The following is a 19,187-nucleotide window of genomic DNA, read 5'->3' as shown; positions in this document are numbered from 1 at the left end:
TGAAGACCAAGTTTGTAATTAGTGCCCCATGATAAGCGACCTCTGGGGGTTGTTTGTGTTGAGACAAACAAACGAGCGATAATTATATAGAGCTGCACTGTCTAGAATTAGTTTAAGAATAATGTTTCTTTTTGTCGTTCAACGGTCTAACAATATTGTTGTCTGTTACAAGTAACGCCATCTATCGTCCGATTGCTAAAACGCATATCGAAGCAACTACAAAACCTTTCGAATACTTTTTTATGTTTAAGGGATTACTGGTGGCCCGGAGGCCTTTCCAGTTCCACCAGGACAGGTGGGTGAGCAAGGGCTCACCCAGGAGGGGTGGGATTAGCTACCAGCTGCTCGAGCGCTTCCGAAGGACACCTAACAACTTTAGAATACTAGTCTAGAGTTTAGAACATTCTCGAATGTCCTAGCTCTATGGTGAATGTTCTGGATTTTTTTAAAGATAGTTGAAGCTATTGTAAAACCGTGGTACAGACGACGCTAAGGCAGTTTCTATTCAGATTAAATGTGAATTTCTACCTTAAGTGTCTATTTCTGATTATTATTATTTATGAATATGTATAGTCAATAGTTGAAACTGAGTCAATAAGAGAGTTTATACGTTGAAATTTTTTTAGTCAATTCCTTACCAATTTATGCGCGTAGGAAACATAACTTTCAGAACCCGAATTTTATTATTCAAATAAGCAAACATTTTAAAACTGTCATGGCTTTACCACCCATTCTGAATGTAGTTTCACTACTGACATAAGTCGTTAACAAAATTCAAGGCATGCTCCAATTCCCAATTTAATATGGCAATAAACATCAAATCATAAAAAAATATATAATAAATAGCATTACTGAGCACTACCCTCATATTACAATAAATAAATAAATAAATAAATATTTAATAACAATCACGCCACGTTAACTGGTCCCGTGATAAGTTCGTAAAGAACTTGTGTTACAGGTACCAGATAACGGATATAAATGTAAGATTTTTATTATACACATACGTATATTTAATAGACATTCATAACCCTGGAAAAGACATTTATATTTTTCATACAAATATCTTCCCTTGGCGGGATTCGAACCCGCGACCCCCTTGTGTAGTGACCATGTCACTTACCACTACACCAGACGGCCGTTACCGTACAATGTCATTAACAATGCTTAAATAATGTCGTAATTGTTGTAAAATTATTATTACCCAAATGATTAGATACCCGGTGCAATGACGTCACTCTGTCGATGTTCAAATCTCAGAAACAGATAAAGTATTTTCCTAAAAATAGACTAATATGTTCCGTACGTAACTAGTATTCATGAAGAAATAAAATCGTAAGTCAAAAAATGAACCGGCAAAATGTTATGGCGTAATCACTGATAGTAGAGCACATAGTAAGCCTTCAATAGGTAGATAACAATATCCTGCCTGCTTCAGCGGTGAAGTAGTAAGCCATTCCAGTTTTGAGCATAAAATAGTTCTAAGACGACACAGCAATTCAACTGATTCTGGTACCTCCAGCACAGCGGTATATACAGTATGTCATAAACAGTATGCATTTCAGAAAATCTAAAGACGTGGAAGAGTTGGGAAACTCCATTAAGAAAAGCATTAGGTCCTTAATACAGCCTAGTAGATCGATCGAAAGCGAATAGTGGATCAATTGTAGGCTATAATTATTACAATTACCCGATAAAGAAAAATCTTAAATCTTTTTACACTTTGCAAATTTAACAAAGAATAAAGCTCTTTTTGAGAAGAACACTCCACATTAACCATCTCCACGCTGGCATGTTTAACACTAATTTATAACTTAGAATCGATGCCAAGAAACCTTTTACAGAAATTTCCAACGATGGCCACTTTCAAACTAAAAACCTATCTACGTTCATATTCTATGACAAAGTATCGGACGGCGTTAATTAGCGAACTATGACAAAGGAAACAAAACTCCCCCACACCTCGTCTTCATTTTCAAAGTCCCTCATTAAAATCGAAGTGCCGTAGCTTTTACGCAACAAAATGTCGTGTCTCTTAAAAACGCTTTTCCCTTACGTTTAGCAAAGGGAAAGAAGGAAAAATACGTAGAAAACTTCGGACTCATCTCTTGATAATCAATTTTCAAATTAACTTTCAAAGTTAGGGAGGTAACAATCGTCAAATCCGGAATCTTGTTTTGATTTCAACATTGAGAATAGCTTACTTTCTGAAAAATGTACATGATTCGGTATATTTATACCACGAACTTATTAGTTACAAAAGATATTCTATTTTTTGTATGATGGTAATCTGTCTGATGATAAATGGATACCGTCGTTCACTGACATTTACAATGCCAAAGGTATAGTCAAGCCGATACTTAAGTTATATTCGAAAACTCAAATTTAAAAACGTCAGATACGTTTTCGAAAATAATGTAAGCCAGTAATGGCATCAAATTAAAATCTCAATCACATTGAACGTCTATTCTATAAGCTGAAAATGAAACTTGAAATAAATCTAAAAAGACGATTTCAAAATAAAAACAATAATATTATTTTCTTGTGGAATTAAAATCGAAGCGGAACGTAAACGTATTTTATATTCGAAAACAATGTTTCGTTACGTTGAATTGAATTTTGATATGTCTTCACCCGAAATCTGATTTAGTGAAAATAAATTTCAAAAATAAATCGGACCTCTCTACGAACGAATTGAAACAGCAGATTCTCGCAAAACTTGCTCGCATCAATAATGGATTAGTGCGGTATAAAATAACAGTAAAAAGCACAGACGGTACTTGAACGAATTCAATGTAACATAAACATCTAATGTTTGCTTTCAGAAAAATTAATTTTAGTAAACAGTTACTGAACTCTTGTCTTAGTATTTACGGAATATAGAAGCAGCTGAAAGTAGTATGTGCGGAATGTAGATCTTCACATCGACCTAAACCTAGTACCGATACTAGTAAGTATCTGAAGGAAGCGTCAGAACGCCACTTTGAAAAAGCGGCGCGACACAATAACCCCCTTATCGTAGCCACCGCTAGCTACATATCGGACCCAGGCGACAGCGCAAACCAAAGCGGCCATCGCCCAAAACATGGCTTGTCGGAACCTCCAGATCCACTCTCGGTGCTTTTAGGCTCTTCAGGCACCGGTCACCGTCCTCGACGAACTCGGCGGTACCTACCCGTGCAGACTCACAAGAGGTTCTACCACCAGTAACAATGATGTACTACCCGTTAATGTCAGTTGGTGATCATAGTAAGCTGGTACGATAGTCGGAAAACGATCCCACCCATTAACGGTGATTCTCTTTGTCACTTTTTACGACACTTACTAGAAGAAATGGGCACCACACAGCTACTGATACTGAAAACCGAACTTATCTGGAAAGATACGATTCATGCAAATAAAGTAATGTAAAGTCATACTATCGTTTTTATTTTATCGTGGTTACTGGAGCCCATAGACATCTACAACGTAAATGCGCCACCCACCTTGAGATATAAGTTCTAGGGTCTCGGGTACAGCTTTAACGGCTGCCCCACCCTTCAAACCTAAACGTATTACTGCTTCACGGCAGAAATAGGCAGGGTGGTGGTACCTACCCGCGCGGACTCACAAGAGGTCCTACCACGAATTCGACGAAGTTTCGTGACGAAAACTTCAACATAATTTTACAAAATGTATCAATCTGTGCAACACCGCTTGGTACATCCAAGCTGACCCGAAGATTAATTTTAAAATATTTAATTAAATATTGAGGCCTCGTATCGCTCGTAATTTTGCTTTAATTTTAATTAAGGACGGCTCGCTGCCCGCAACAGATGTCCGAAAGCGACCTATTGCAACCTAATTATACGGAGTAGTCTTCGTCAAATGATCGAAATTCGACCATAATCACTAGTACCTCAAGGATGTAGTTTCTTTTATTCTTTTCTTTCTATTATAAAATAATATAAAAAATAAATAAATAAAAACATTTTACTTAATAAAGTAAATTGAATATCATCAATGTGTAGTTGTAATCAAAAAGATGTCCTCAAAAACTATTGGTCAGATATAGTTGAAATTTTGGAATAAAAAAACTCCTTAAAATCTATTTTTGAAACAGGCATATAATTCATCAAAATCATTTCACCTAGAAAAAGTTCTCTTATAACATATAACATAAAAAACAATCGGATTGATGGTCGACCTTTTTTTTTAAATCTGGTAGTAAAGAATCAGATAAGTTCTAACTTTTTTTATTGAGAAAACTAAGCTTGCAGTCTACAAAGATACTAAATAAAACGAAGAAAGCCGCTTGAAAACCAGTACATAAGTGTTTTTTCTTTGCCTATTCAAATCATGGTGTTTGATAATAAAAGAATTGTGTAATCTTGCGTCATCAATGAAAAATTTGTTTTTTACTTATTCTGGAAAATGCTTCAGTTACATTTTTTTATAATACGAACCCACAAGTCGCGCAAAATCATAACGCTCTAGATGCCTACTGCAATCAGCAGCCGCGTCACAGAATTCGATCACAGACTTCTTGTTCAACAGAAATGCGCCGTTCGCATATTATCTGACAATCACACGAGTAATTTAAATACAGTCGAACTGAAATAAATGAAAGCGATAAATAAAGTCGCGGACTCTCCACGTGGGAATTGCACAAAAATAAATAAATATTGCCACACTTTTTATGGGTTTTGCCTGTTTCGATTCTTTTCAATGGAGCAAGCGCGAATCCCGAACCGATATTTAAAATGAAAATCGTTTTAAAGTATTTGCTATTAATTATTACGTGGCGTCCAAAATGAGAGAAGGTGGTCAATTTGTCGCAGAATTTACTTCAACGATTTGCACTTAGCTAGAAACTTCAAGTCTTTAAGGTAGAAAATTGACATGCACTAGTGGTCCCGCAGTAGTCGAAATTCGACTTTAATCAATGGAAATTTTATGTTTAAACATTAATAAGGTTCTATTGTCAAATACTATTATACGTATATAATATAATCACAGATTTCGCCAAAACTACACTATACATAAATAATAACAAAGACAAACAATAATCATCTATTCTCAAATTGACCACAAGCTTTAAACACTAACAAAAGTTTGACAATTGACAATAAACAAAGAGTATATATATATATATATATATATATATATGTGTCGTGTCAAATACATGGTAGTGTGTGTGATGTTTTCTTTATTGATTTAATATATATTTTATGCATTATTTAAAAAAAAATTGCATTGTGCACTTCTTCTCTATATTATCTATAAGTGTGGAAAATTTCATGCTCCTCCGTCCGCGCAATTTTCGTAAAAAGGGAAACAAAGTTTTTGCTTCACGTATTAATAATATAGATATTAAAATATACATTTTTAATATCTCGATGTTGCTAACAATTTATAATTGAATTATACTTTTGCTTAGATTGGTACATGCTTTCACAATAGTCTGGTTTCATGGGATTAAAGGAGTCATGAATTATAAGTGAAAGAACCGGAACATACAATATCTTTACGGTAAATGTAGTAATTTGTCCTTCTTCAAATGAGGCTTGTGGGGAGTACCTAAAGGTAGGTAGCAGGTTGGCTCTGCCCCTGGCATTGCTGATGTCCAAGGGCGACGGTAACTACTCATCATCAGGTGGACCGTACGCTCGTCTGCTTACAAGGGCTATTTTTTTTTTGTCAATAAGATCACCAATCCTTGCGGCTCTATGTACCTTATTAGGTACCTAATTATAATTTTTAAATTCCAGAGAGTTGGGTTTGATTTCTAACATAATATTTGAGCGAAAATCGTTTGTAAAAAAATACTAAATACATACACACATAGTTTAGAGTGTTTACGAACGCATCAAGTATTTTAAATAGCAAACAAACTAATGAAACAAGATAAAAGAGATAATTTAAACAAATTATTTTGTTTCATTGATGTATTGGAAATAATATTTATCGTATTGAGTAAATAAATAAAAATGCTGAATGTGTACATAATCATATTTCTTTAAGACGGACCCGAGTATTTAAAGTGCTACGAGATTCATGTATATTTTTGCTTTGATGGATGGACGAGCTCACGGCCCACCTGATGTTAAGTGGTTACCGGAGCTCACCCACCTTGAGATATGGGTTCTAAGGTCTCAGTATAGTTACAACGGCTGCCCCACCCTTCAAACCGAAATGCATTACTGCTTCACGTCAGAAATAGGCAGGTCCGTTGTACCTACCCGTGCGGACTCACGACCTATAAATTTGGAAAATATAGAATTATTTGTTGATACGTGAGAATACGTTAGCCTGTTTATGTTTATAGTTTTGTAAACAGCAATGTCGCAGTGCAGTTTGCAAAGTTTTTCATGGCTCCTTAAAGAATTATTACGGCAAGTTTCGCAGGAAACCCGCTGAGTGCTATAATGTTAATGTCTCTAGATTTTTCTTATTTTTATTTTACAGAGCATAGCTGCACTAGGTATACTTTCTAAAAATGATAACTTTAATGTTTAAATCGGCAATGAAGACTAACTATTTATTTGATGAAGATGTCTATAACAATTGACATAAGACATATCAGAGATACTTTTGTTAATACGCTTTTATTAGCTTCAGACGTATTAATGTATGTAACGGAATCTTTGAACATGATTTTGACCCCCTTCAAAACGTCGGATTAACTCGAAATTTGGCATACTTATTAAAGACTGATGACAATTCAATATTTAAAAAAAAATTGAAATTCAACTAAAAAATTAAAAGTAAATAATAGTTTAAAAAAACTAAAAAAATACGCTTTTATAGAAAATCCAACTAAAAAATAGAAAATAAATTTTAACAAATTTGAATTAAAAATAGTCTAAGTAAAAATGATTTTATTGTTAACTAGCGACCCGCCCTCGCTTCGCTTCGGAAACATTAAAACACACATGAAACCAAAAAAAAAAAAAAAATTTTTAAAAAAGTAGCCTATGTTCATCAGGGACAATGTCGGCTTCTAATGGAAAAAGAATTTTTCAAATCGGTCCAGTAGTTTCGGAGCCTATTCGAAACAAACAAACAAACAAATCTTTCCTCTTTATAATATTAGTATAGATATAGATATAGAAAAGCGTGGGGTGCTTTTCAGGATATTATCAAAATAACCCTTCTACTCATATCTGTTCATAAAATATTTATAACTACTGATATAACATGCAGCCCACGCTTTTTTTACAATAAAATATTTTTTTGTTTTTTTTAACTATTATTTATTTTTATTTTAATCTTTTACTAATTAAACAAATTTTAATGTATTTTCTGTTTTATTTACGATCAATTTTTTTTGCGTTGTTCATAAAAAAAAAATATTCACATAGTATTTTACTAGCCATTTTTAACCTTAGCGAACAAAGAATAAGAGAAAACCATTTGAACAATACATTAAGTAGCGTATGAATTCTAGACTATTACGTACATGCTATTATATCCGACCAGAAAGTTTATTGTTAAGAAAATGGACTTGCGTTTTTCAGCAAGTTTTTAAACAAATCGCCATGCTCCCATCTAACGAGCTGCCCCATATGGTTCTAAGCGAGCACTCGAGAATTGCGGCCAACCTTTTATATTTCGCTAATAGCTTGGGTTTTGAGCTCGGCATGGATGAGATTATGCTCAGATGTAGGGTGCCTGATGACCCGGTTGAATTCTCTTGGAATTTGCTTACGAATCTTCGATACGTTTTGAACCACTAACTACTAAATAAAATAAATTAAAAATACCTATAAAAAATAATTTCAATGTTCGTTTGCAGAAGACTTCGTGCTTTCATGTTTGAACACGAAAAGTCGATTTCAAACTAATTATCCAGTTCTTGTGTAGTGTTTGCTAATAAATGTTTTTTATTAAAAGAAATGTTTTTTATTTTTTTATTTTAGACTATTTTATTCAGCCCTAGTGATGTCTAAGCACACATCACAGCGTCGATCTCGTAATAATAAGAAATAATTAGAGTGAAGCAATCAAGGTCATCTGTGTGCTTAGTGCGAGTTTTTTAACAAAATTAAACGTTCTCGATAGCGTAAAAGTTAACTAAAATAGTATGGTATGGAGTTGGAACTGTTATAGCGGGATTCGCTACGTAGATTTTAAAAAATGAAATACGAAGTTATGGAGGTCCGACGACAGTCACGCGCACTGATTTAGGAGGATAGGAGAAGACTTGACCGCTCGGGTCGAGAGATTGAATCAGACTTGACCGCTCGGGTCGAAAGATTGTACAAGACTGTCCGTTTGCGGGGCGGACGGAACAGGAGAGCTCGGGTATGCTGATTGTACAGCTTGGTTAGGGCTGTCAGCCAAATAGTGTTCGTACTAGGGTTATAACACCTCCCCCCATGGGAAAATAAACTTAGGGGCTTGATCCTCTAAGTTTATTGATTTGGAAATGATGCAGTGGATCTGGAAGAGGGTTTAGTAGATTTGGTAGGGGATGCTATTATTATAGGGGTTGATGAAGAGAAGGCGAGGATGCCGTGGTTCTAGAGGTTACGGCGAGTCTTGGGTGACGGAGTATCTAGTGCTCCTGGATTAGGAATGGGTTGTTCTGGATTGTTTACGATGATCATTGGGATCTCTGTGCGATCGTGAGCGTCGTTGGGCTTATTTATTTTATAATAGCGATACAGTTTACATAAAGATACAATAATTATGATTAGAATTAGAAATAACACAAAGGAGGAATAATGTGCGCCATATTTTGTAAAATGATTAGGGTGTTCAATTATTTTATCTAGTTCTGGAATTAAATTTGAATTGTTTTCTAATAGATGGTTAAGTAAGTTAAGGTCAAGTTGGTTTAGTTTAATGTGGGGCACGTTATTCTCGGCTTCTTTGAATTTAGCAAAGTTACAACATGAATCGTTTAATATGTTAAAATCTAGCTTAATAGTAGGATGACTTATATTAAGGACATTAGAATTGGGAAATAGTCGGGTATCTTTACAGAAACCTTTACATGTTATCGGGATAGTTACGATTCCCGTGCCTGATATAATATAGTCTCTTATCTCTAGGTTCTTACAATCGATTGACAGTTTACTTGGTTTGGATTGAACAAATATCCATTTATTGTTGTTGAGTGGTTCCCATACATCTATGATTCCGTGGATAAATTTAGTTTTACATAGAGTTGGCAAGGTGGTAATGGCTTTAGAAACTAATTCGCTTTCACAGGATGGGTTGGCGTTTGTAGAGAGAATTTTTACAATGTTGCAAATGTAGTATACATAATTGATTGATTTACATTGGCTTAGGGATCTTAAATTACTATATCGGGTTTTGTCCTTACTTATAACTAGGTACTTCTCATTCGGAATTACGGTGCTGAAGGAGTTTATGTTTGTAGCGTTATGAGGTACAGGTAATGGGATACAGAGGTATACATTGAATTCTTGAGGTTCTACCAACGGAATTTGTAAAACGAACATGATCTTATCATTAAAGAAATAACTTATAACATTAGAAATTTTCATTAAAGTATGTATGTGTTTTAAACCGAGACTCGTGGCTAATTCTAAGTCGCTAGGTAAGTGTCGGTGATTCTCGACAAGTTCTTGGTGTAATTGGTACGGCGTTAGAATAGATGGGTGTATAATATTTAATTTACTAAAAAGAATGGAATTTGTAATATCTTCCAATTGGAAGGACAAACATAAGAGGGCAGTTTCTAGATTGCTAAATACGATATTGAATTGGGAACTGATTAATATATTACTAGATGTTCGCGATAAGTTTCTCAATTGAGTGGAAAGCTTTTCGATAGCCACGTTGAGTTTTTCTTCATTTTCTTTTATGACATTGAAAGTTTCATTGAACGTTTGTATAGTTGATTTGGTTACAAGAATTTGTTCCTTAGTTAATGAAGCTAGCCTCTTTTGTTCGTTTTGGATATCATTTATGGCGTTTTCATATTTCAAAGCATCATCTTCGTCCAGGGTACCGAAAATTGATTTCATTGCTATGCCGATGCCGCTTATCCAAGCGCGCTTTGCTCTATTATTCATTAGATGTGATATAGAAGAATATTCTTTCAAAAGGTCTAAGTAACGAGTTTGTAAGGGGTGGATCATACTTTGGCATTCTGAATTGTTAGTTTGTCTGATTTGCCTGCAGAGGGTTTTTACTGTTTCAAGTGTTTGAAATATGTTTTCGACATAGGGTTTAATTCGGGATATGTCTACAGGAATTAGTACATTTAAGTGACCATTTGCTAGTTTTGTTTTTCCGACGTGATGGAAATATATACCTGGACTGGAAGAGATCTGAGTAACGATTTGCGGAGTTGTGCAACTTGATGCTCTGGAAATGGACGATTTGTGTTTATAGATTTAGAGATTAATTTATGTTTTAGTAACGACGCAGCGGTGCTTAATTAATTAAGGGATTAGTAGGAAATAGTATGACATAGTAAAAGTCGTACGAGTTAGTAAGAGATGATAAAAATGTAACTGGTTAACTAAATTAATTAAAATTGAGTAAATATAGCTTACGACTAATATAGTAAACATGAGTAATGTAAATAGTAAAAATAATGTAAATTATAATTTTTTTTTTGAACTAATTGCTAGGAGTGGCACTTGCCAGTTTTATTTCGTCAAAATGGTGCCTCACATGTTTTCTGTTTATTAATAGAGTGACATTGTTGTTGTTGTGAACTTGAATCACTTTATATGGGCCTTTCCATATTGGCGAGAGGGCTTTTCGGAGTCTTAAATGGTTTTTTAGATAAACGAAGTCTCCAACCTTATATTTTATAGGACGAGTTTTGTTATCATAGTAGGATTTTGATCTGTCTTTGGATTTGTCGATGTTTTCGGCTGCTTTGGCCCAAGATTGCTTGAGACGATGTTGGAGCATTCTGACGTAGTCAGGGTAAGTAGTAAGGTCTTGTTTATAAATGGAGTCAGGAATAAATGCCTTGTGGCCGAATAATAATTCGTATGGGGAGAAGTTGGTAGTGGAGTGAATGGCCGTATTATAGCTTAGCATTGCTGTGTAAACATATCGGGGCCAGTCATCTTGGTTGTCGTTCACAAATGATTTTAGGTACTCTTTGAGTGTGGAATGGCTTCTCTCTAAAGCTCCTTGGGATTGGGGATGGTATGGCGTTGACCAAAGGTTTTTTATTTTCAGGAAGGAACAAGTGCTTTTGAAAAGGTCTGAAGTGAAGTTAGTGCCTTGGTCGGTGAAGATAGTATTAGGTATTCCGAAAAGGGATATGAAGTGGATCAAACAGTCTGTAGTTTCTTCAGCTGATACACTACGCAATGGGTAAGCTGCTGAATATTTAGTAAGGTCGTCTTGGAGTGTCATGACATATTTGAGTTTCGCTGTTCCTGATTCGGGTAAGGGTCCGACGATATCGAGTGAGACTCTTTGAAAAGGGCTAGTGGAAGTAGTAGTGATCTGCATCGGTGCTCGATTGCACCTTCTAAGGGCTTTGTTTTCTTGACATAGGGTACAATTTTTGATATAATTTTCGACATCGGATTTTATTCCCTTCCAATAGTATTTTTCTTTTATTCTGCTTAACATTCGGTTACCGCCTAAATGGCCAGCTATAGGAATATCGTGGTTTTCTTTTAGTATTTTCTTAATTTCACTAAGCGAGGGATATATGATGCTGTTATGATATATGTTAACGATTATGTTCGTGTTGTGGAATACGTATACTAGGATATTGTAGATTTTGGCGAATGAGTGTGACTCGAAAGGGTTTTTGAAGTCTGGGATAGCAATTTCAGTTATAGGAGGATTCAGTGTTATTAAATGATTTCTAGTCGTTTTGAGAGTTTGAAATATTTCGGGATAGGAACAATCGTCGAAGTGGTGTACTTTGACGAACATGAGGTATGTTACTTTGTTGCCGAAAGGGACCTCTTCGAAGGAGTACAGTTGTTTTTCACGGTATAGTGTTTCGTCGGGATTGGAAAGGGTTTCCATTATTTCAGGAACGTAGGGGTTGGATTCATCCATGTCTATTGATGTCGGGACTAGTATCGTCTGGCAATGAGTTTTTAAGAGGTTCTGGTTTTGGTCAATAACTTTAGTGTTGAATGTCGTATTCTTGTTAATCTCTTTTAAGAATTTGGAATAGTCGTCTTCTAGGATGTTGTCGGGGTTCGAGTTTGGGCTTTGTGGAGTCAGTGGGGTTGCTGTAGTGGGCAACGGTTCATGATCAATAGGATTTGGAATGTCATTAGAGTTAGTAGGATTGGTAGGATTGGCAGATTCAGGGGATTCAGCGGATTTAGATTGAAGTAGCATGTCATTGTCTTGTTCTAGTAGGTCGATACAGGGTAGTTCGTTACTGTCTTGGTCGGAAATAGCAGGAAGATTCACGGTAAGGTCCTCTAGCGTGATAGGACTGAATGGTAAGTCGTCATGATTTTCGTCAGGAGACAGAGGTTCTGGATTCAGAGTTTCATCAATGGATTCAGAGGGAATTATTGGATTCACGGGATATCGAGAAAGAGCGTCGGCTGCTGAATTAAGTTTGCCTTTGCGGTAAATGATTTCGTAGTCGAACTCTTCGAGTTTAAGACGCCAGCGTTGCATTTTACTGCTTGGGTCTTTGTGGTTGAATAGCCACTTTAGTGGTCTATGGTCAGTAATGATTTGGAATTTTCTGCCATAGAGGTATGGCCTAAAGGTTTTGCATCCGAACAATATTGCTAGTAATTCTTTTTCCGTGGTGCTGTAATGGACTTCGCTTCGGTTAAGTGTTCGAGAGGCGAACGCGATGGGTCTGTCTTTTCCGACAGGTCCTTGAGATAGTACGGATCCGACGGCATGATTTGATGCGTCACAGGTTAGAAGGAAAGGTTGGGAGAAATCGGGATAGGCGAGCACAGGGGCAGTAGTGAGTTTTTGTTTTAGGAGATCGAATGATATTTGTTGTTGGTTCTCCCAATTGAATGGAGTTTCTTTCTTTAGTAAGGAGGTAAGGGGTTTGGCAATTTTTGAAAAGTCGGGGATGAACCGGCGATAGTAGGAAACGAGACCAAGAAAGGATTTAATGTCTTTGGGATTAGAAGGCGTAGGGAATTCAACGACTGCTTTTATTTTATCTGGGTTAGGTTTGACTCCGTCAGTGGAGATTATGTGTCCCAAGTAAGCGACTTCTCGTCGTAGGAATTCGCACTTGTCAGGTTGTAGTTTGAGGTTGAAGTTTCTGAGTCTCTGAAAGATCTCAGCGAGGTTTAGAATTTGAGTTTTTAAGTCAGAGGAATAGCAGACGATGTCATCTAAATACACGAAACAGCGTAGACCTTGTAAACCGGATAGAGCCGTGTTCATTAGACGTTGGAAGGTAGAAGGGGCGTTTTTGAGTCCGAAGCTCATGCGGGCAAATTGGAAGTGACCTTGAGGGACGCTGAAGGCTGTTTTTTCAGGTTGGTTTACGAGAATTTGATGGAATCCGGAGGCTAAGTCTAAAGTGGAGAAGTATGTGCTTTTTCCTAATTGGTCTAGGATTTCTGTGATTTGGGGAATGGGATAGGTATCTCCAATAGTTATGTCATTTAGTTTTCTATAGTCTATAACTATACGCCACTTTTGTTGGCCTGATGCATCGAGTTTCTTTGGTACAACCCAAATAGGTGAGGACCAAGGGGATATTGAAGGTTCTATTATGCCTTTGTTTTTACGAGGCAGTTAGCTACTAAGAGATCGTCGGAGATGTTTTGATCTAGGATAAGGCCTTCTTTTAGTTCTGGGTTGGAAATGGAACATTCTACGACGACTTCGGATCTGGCAGGTATAATGAGGGTTGGTTCATGAAATTGGAGTTTGAAGCTTAGGTCGCCAAGGGTGAGTATTTCTTTAGAGTAATCAATTTGGGAATTGAATGCGGAGAGGAAGTCGTTGCCTATTATTCCGTCATAAGGGAAATCTAGGTCTGGGATTAAATGGAACCGGTGTTGGGCTGATAGGATGTTGATTAGGATGTGGCCTAGGGAGTGTATTACATTCTCCGATGACCCTAAACCGTTGAACGCGATTACTTCTTTTGTAATTTTTGGCATTTTTTGAATAGACGTTGCCTTTATGAGACTGATTGATGCGCCACTGTCTATGAGTAGCTTGAACGGAACAGAGGATAGAGTCGTTTTTGTTTCGATGAATGGTAAGTGTTGTTTAGCAGGATTAGTAGTAATGTTGTATGTTTGCAGAATGGATTCAGTGTTTTGTTTTGAATTCGATTGTTTAGGTTTAGTAGATACAGTGGATTTTTGATTCATTGAATCAGATACAGAGGATACAGAGGATACAGTGAGTTTATATTGATTCGGCGAATCGGATACAGAGGATACAGAGGATACAGCGATTTTGTTTTGATTCGGCGAATCGGATACAGAGGATACAGCGATTTTGTTTTGATGCAGTGAGTTAGATACAGAGGATACAGTGAGTTTCTTTTGATACAGCGGGATTGTTTTTGAATTATTGGTGTCGTTTTGATTTGGCACGAGAGAGTGTCTTGATGCTGGACTCTCGTGACACCGGCGGGAGTCCATTATGCGTTTAAATTTTCTTGTTTTGGAATTTCGTTATAGTCTACCGTGTCATATCCGTTTTGTTCGGTAATTAGATTAACCTTCCTAAATTGATTAGGTGCTTGGTAGGAAGTGGAAGGACCAGGGATGGACTGGTTTTTGAATTTGTTATTATACTCTCTCTTTCTACAGTTCTCGATTGTGTGACCCGGATTTTTGCAGTAACGACACACTAAATTGGAATTGGTATTTTGTGGATTGTAACGCGGAGTCTGAGTGTTGTTGTATTGATTACGGTTTTCGCGAGACATGTTAGGATTATTTGATATTATTCTTCGCGGGCGTACGTGATCTATGGGCGCATTGCGTCTATACAGAGTTTGTTGAATTTTCTCTTCGGATATAGCAAAGTTAATCGCTTCGTTCAGCGTACGGGGTGACTTACACCTAATGATGTTTGATATTCTCGGGTGTAGTCCCATTAGAAAGTGGTGAAGGGCTAACTCCTCCATCATTGCGACGCGGCCATGAATTTCTTTATTCTTTGTAGTGTTGAGCGAGATTTCCGTAAGAAGTTGAGATAACAGAGTTTCGATTTTAAGCGCATATTGACTAATGTTTTCGTTTATCTGTTGCTTACTTTCCTGTAATTCTGTTAGTAAGTAGGAGTAATGCTTCCGTTCACTAAATTGTGTTTTAAGAAATGTTTTTAATTGTTCCCAGTTATTGAATTCCTTAATGGAGCATGCGATTTCAGCTCGACCTTGCAGTTGACATAGAATGTATTTGAAAACAATTGGTTTTTGAATTTTATTCGCGAGCTCGTAGGCATTGTTGCAATTTATTAAAAATGAATTAAGAGTTTCCTTACTCCCATCGTATGGTTTAATGAATTTTAAAAGTATGCTTAGGTCTAGTTGCATTTGTGAGGACTTTTTGATTTTTTCTTTTTCGAATGAGTCAAGAGGCCTATCGTCTTCTGATTCAGAAGGTAGATCAACTTGGAGAGGAAGCGACAAAGTTTCTTTCGGTACCTTGGAGTCCGATGGCATTGTAACAAATTTATTAAAGTTTTAAAATAGAAATAGAATTTGAATTAGCATGTAGAAAATATAACAATAGGTTTGGTTGAAACGATTAAGAACAAGGGTTGATTGTTTTGCTTTGAAATTATTGTCGGAAGTACTGCGGCGAAATCTTGATACGATTTGTTTATATTATAATGTTAGAACAAAGAACGGCTTACTGTAACAATGTTGCGCAGGCGACGAATATTGTAGCTCGAAGTCTCAGCATTCCGGTGATAAGGCGATTGAGGCTCGGCTCGGGTTGACAGGAAACGGCCTGGTTGATGCTTGATTTTTTTCGGAATGTGATGATGATGAGGAATTCTTCTTTCGGGATACGATGCTTTTTCTTTCAGGATACAGTGGTGTTTTCTTGTTTTAGGATACAGTGGTTGATTCTTCCGTCAGGACACAGTGGGTTTTTTCTTTCAGGATACAGTGATTAGTCTTCTTTCAGGATACAGTGATTTTTCTTCTTTGATTCAGTGGATATAGTATGTGGATACAGTGGTTGAGTCTTCTTTCAGGATACAGTGGTTGAGTCTTCTTTCAGGATACAGTGGTTGAGTCTTCTTTCAGGATACAGTGGTTGAGTCTTCTTTCAGGATACAGTGGTTGAGTCTTCTTTCAGGATACAGTGGTTGAGTCTTCTTGGATTCAGTGGATGTAGTATGGCGCGGACTGGTTCTGGACAGACTTAGTGATTTCTTTCTTGTTTTCTTCAGGATACGGCGATGAGCTTTTCGAGTAGACGGAGACGATCCGAGGACCCGTGTTTTGGATCCCTTAACGCTGCCACCAAAATGTTATAGCGGGATTCGCTACGTAGATTTTAAAAAATGAAATACGAAGTTATGGAGGTCCGACGACAGTCACGCGCACTGATTTAGGAGGATAGGAGAAGACTTGACCGCTCGGGTCGAGAGATTGAATCAGACTTGACCGCTCGGGTCGAAAGATTGTACAAGACTGTCCGTTTGCGGGGCGGACGGAACAGGAGAGCTCGGGTATGCTGATTGTACAGCTTGGTTAGGGCTGTCAGCCAAATAGTGTTCGTACTAGGGTTATAACAGAACGTTTGCCTACACTTGCCGCAATGGGCGCTGTTCCACTAAGCACACTAGCACCAAAAACAAGGATGTACTGTACTGTTTTCGTAACACAAAATGTTGCTAAAAGTGGGTATCGAACCACGATCCTCAACCCATAGCCGGGGGCGTTAATTACTGCGCCACTGAGTCAGTCAAATATTATTTAAGATAGGTTTTTAGACCGTATACCGTATGCCAATAGCTATGTTAATTTTCAACTCAAATTCGATAAACGATCATTGAAAGCGCACACGGTCAAAATACCTGCCAACAGTTTCTGCTTACGTTTGGGATTTCTTTGAATTCGCGCCTTCACAGCTTTTATCACTGCTGGAGTCCTAACAGACCGAGGGCGACCACTTCTTGACCTGTCATCTACACTAGAGTCTTTATTGTATCGTTTGATGGTACGATAAACGAATCTTTTGGTTATATTCAAATTTTTCAGTATGTTAAAAATTTGAATTGGCGCGTAACCGCAACGATGCAACGCAATAACTGCAACACGGTCTTCTTTAAGCGTCCACTCCATATTTAAAAATGAGTAAAATTCTAAAAGTATACATTTTTATTTTCATGAACAATTCGAAATTCGAATTCAATAAACTTTTTTGTGGCCAGCATTCTAAAAGAAAAGTTTTTACTGTGTGACAATACTTATGACCTGACTAGTTATATATGTTTATATTGTATACGTTCAATTGAATTTCAAAAATATAACTATGCAAATAAGGTTTAAAATAAAACAACAGTGTGTCGATTTACTCTCGGTAAAAAACAAACAAAACGTAGTTTTTATACATTCGTCGTTATGGAATGTTCACAATCTATCTCTATTTTGACAGGCATAAGTTATTGGAACAATCGGATACTGAAATGGGACTTACGTTTTGGGACAATTGTTTTGCGATGTGCCGTTGTTATATTAGTGACGTATTTCAAATTGCAATAGGTCGTTATTTGCATGAATCCGACTTTGCTGCAAAAACAGTTTCGTACTGATATTTACATTATTTTTTATTTTTTTATTGCTAGATGGGTGGACAAGCTCATAGATCACCTGGTGTTAAGTGGTTACTGGAGCCCATAGACATCTACAACGTAAATGCGCCACCTACCTTGAGATATGAGTTCTAAGGTCTCAGTTTTTATTTATTTTTTATTGCTTAGATGGGTGGACGAGCTCACAGCTCACCTGTTGTTAAGGGGTTACTAGAGCCCATAGACATCTACGACGTAAATGCGCCACCCACCTTGAGATATAAGTTCTAAGGTCTCAAGTATAGTTACAACGGCTGCCCCACCCTACAAACCGAAACGCGTTACTGCTTCACGCCAGAAATCGGCAGGATGGTGGTACCTACCCGTGCGGACTCACAAATCACAACTTGCCCTTACTTCTTCATCATGATCACCAACCCACAATTTTCTACCCGTGGAGTTAAGCTTTTAATGAACGCTAATTTATTTCATGATTTTTCGTACAGCATAATGCTTTTCCAGAGCAGTCTTTTGAAGTACGTAATAAACTATATATTAATAATTTTGAAATTTGTCGTCACAAATGCTAGTCAACCTTCGTTCACGCTTAAAGATAAAAAGCTAAGATTACGTATCATATAAAAATAAATCTATTATAATAATTAAAACGAACAGAAGTAATTACTGGGAAATTACGAACGTTCACACACACATGCTTAAGCAGTAATTACCATGAATAATATTGAAAATAAAAATAGCCAGTATGAAGAAAAAAAACAACATTATAATTAAGATTTAAGTTGCTTGCATTCAAAATCACAAAAATAGCTCGACTTTAATTCTTGAATTCAAGAAGGATAAATTTAGAATAAAACGAATCGAATACAACAACAATTGTTTGAGGTGCCCCTCCACGGTGTTTCCCGAGCGCTATGACATGTCCTTCTTCAAACGTGGCTTGTGGAGAGTATTAACCGGTAGGCAGCGGCTCGGCTCTGCCTCTGGCATTGCTGAAGTCCATGGACGACGGTAACCACTCACCATCATGTGGGCCGTGTGCTCGTCTGCCTACAAGGGCAATAAAAAAAAAAGTGTGTGTGTCCGCTCCGACGCACGACTGGAGTTTACTCCTCAAGAACGATTATAAAATAAAATAAAATAATGAGAGAAACGCGCGATCAGTACGAGGCTTTGTGGCGGACTGCCGGCGCAGCAGCCCGGCGTCACCTGCGATAACGCGGCCGCGCGTTGGCTCCTGATTGGCGCGCGCACGCATCACGCAATCAGGAGCCAATCAGGCGCATAACGCATTTCGTGTGACATGCTAGTACGATTTTGATTGGCGCGCGCACGCATCACGCAATCAGGAGCCAATCAGGCGCATAACGCATTTCGTGTGACATGCTAGTACGATTTTGATTGGCGCGCGCACGCATCACGCAATCAGGAGCCAATCAGGCGCATAACGCATTTCGTGTGACATGCTAGTACGATTTTGGTCCCCATAATTTTCATACCCCGGGCCT

At 37.3% G+C, this 19,187-nt stretch overlaps 2 protein-coding genes across 2 annotated transcripts; both read right to left on the bottom strand.

Annotated features, from left to right (window-relative positions):
- Positions 1–8,341: 8,341 nt before the first annotated feature.
- Positions 8,342–9,497, bottom strand: LOC149501639 (uncharacterized). The gene has a single exon (XM_089732337.1). The coding sequence runs from the start codon at positions 9,495–9,497 to the stop codon at positions 8,505–8,507; it is 993 nt and encodes a 330-aa protein (XP_089588463.1). The 3' UTR covers positions 8,342–8,504.
- A 4,991-nt stretch (positions 9,498–14,488) lies between these two features.
- Positions 14,489–15,574, bottom strand: LOC149501638 (uncharacterized). The gene has a single exon (XM_089732538.1). It carries the CDS (start codon positions 15,572–15,574, stop codon positions 14,543–14,545), a length of 1,032 nt encoding a protein of 343 aa, XP_089588664.1. The 3' UTR covers positions 14,489–14,542.
- Positions 15,575–19,187: the final 3,613 nt, after the last annotated feature.

Source organism: Bombyx mandarina, chromosome 13 (assembly GCF_030267445.1).
Source record: "Bombyx mandarina strain Sakado chromosome 13, ASM3026744v2".
NCBI classification, from domain to species: domain Eukaryota; kingdom Metazoa; phylum Arthropoda; class Insecta; order Lepidoptera; family Bombycidae; genus Bombyx; species Bombyx mandarina.
This window is presented reverse-complemented; position numbering and strand designations above follow the sequence as displayed.

Excerpts from the sequence above, each read along its gene's own strand:
- LOC149501639 (XM_089732337.1), bottom strand. The coding sequence starts at position 9,497 with ATGAAAATTTCTAATGTTATAAGTTATTTCTTTAATGATAAGATCATG.
- LOC149501638 (XM_089732538.1), bottom strand. The coding sequence starts at position 15,574 with ATGCCATCGGACTCCAAGGTACCGAAAGAAACTTTGTCGCTTCCTCTC.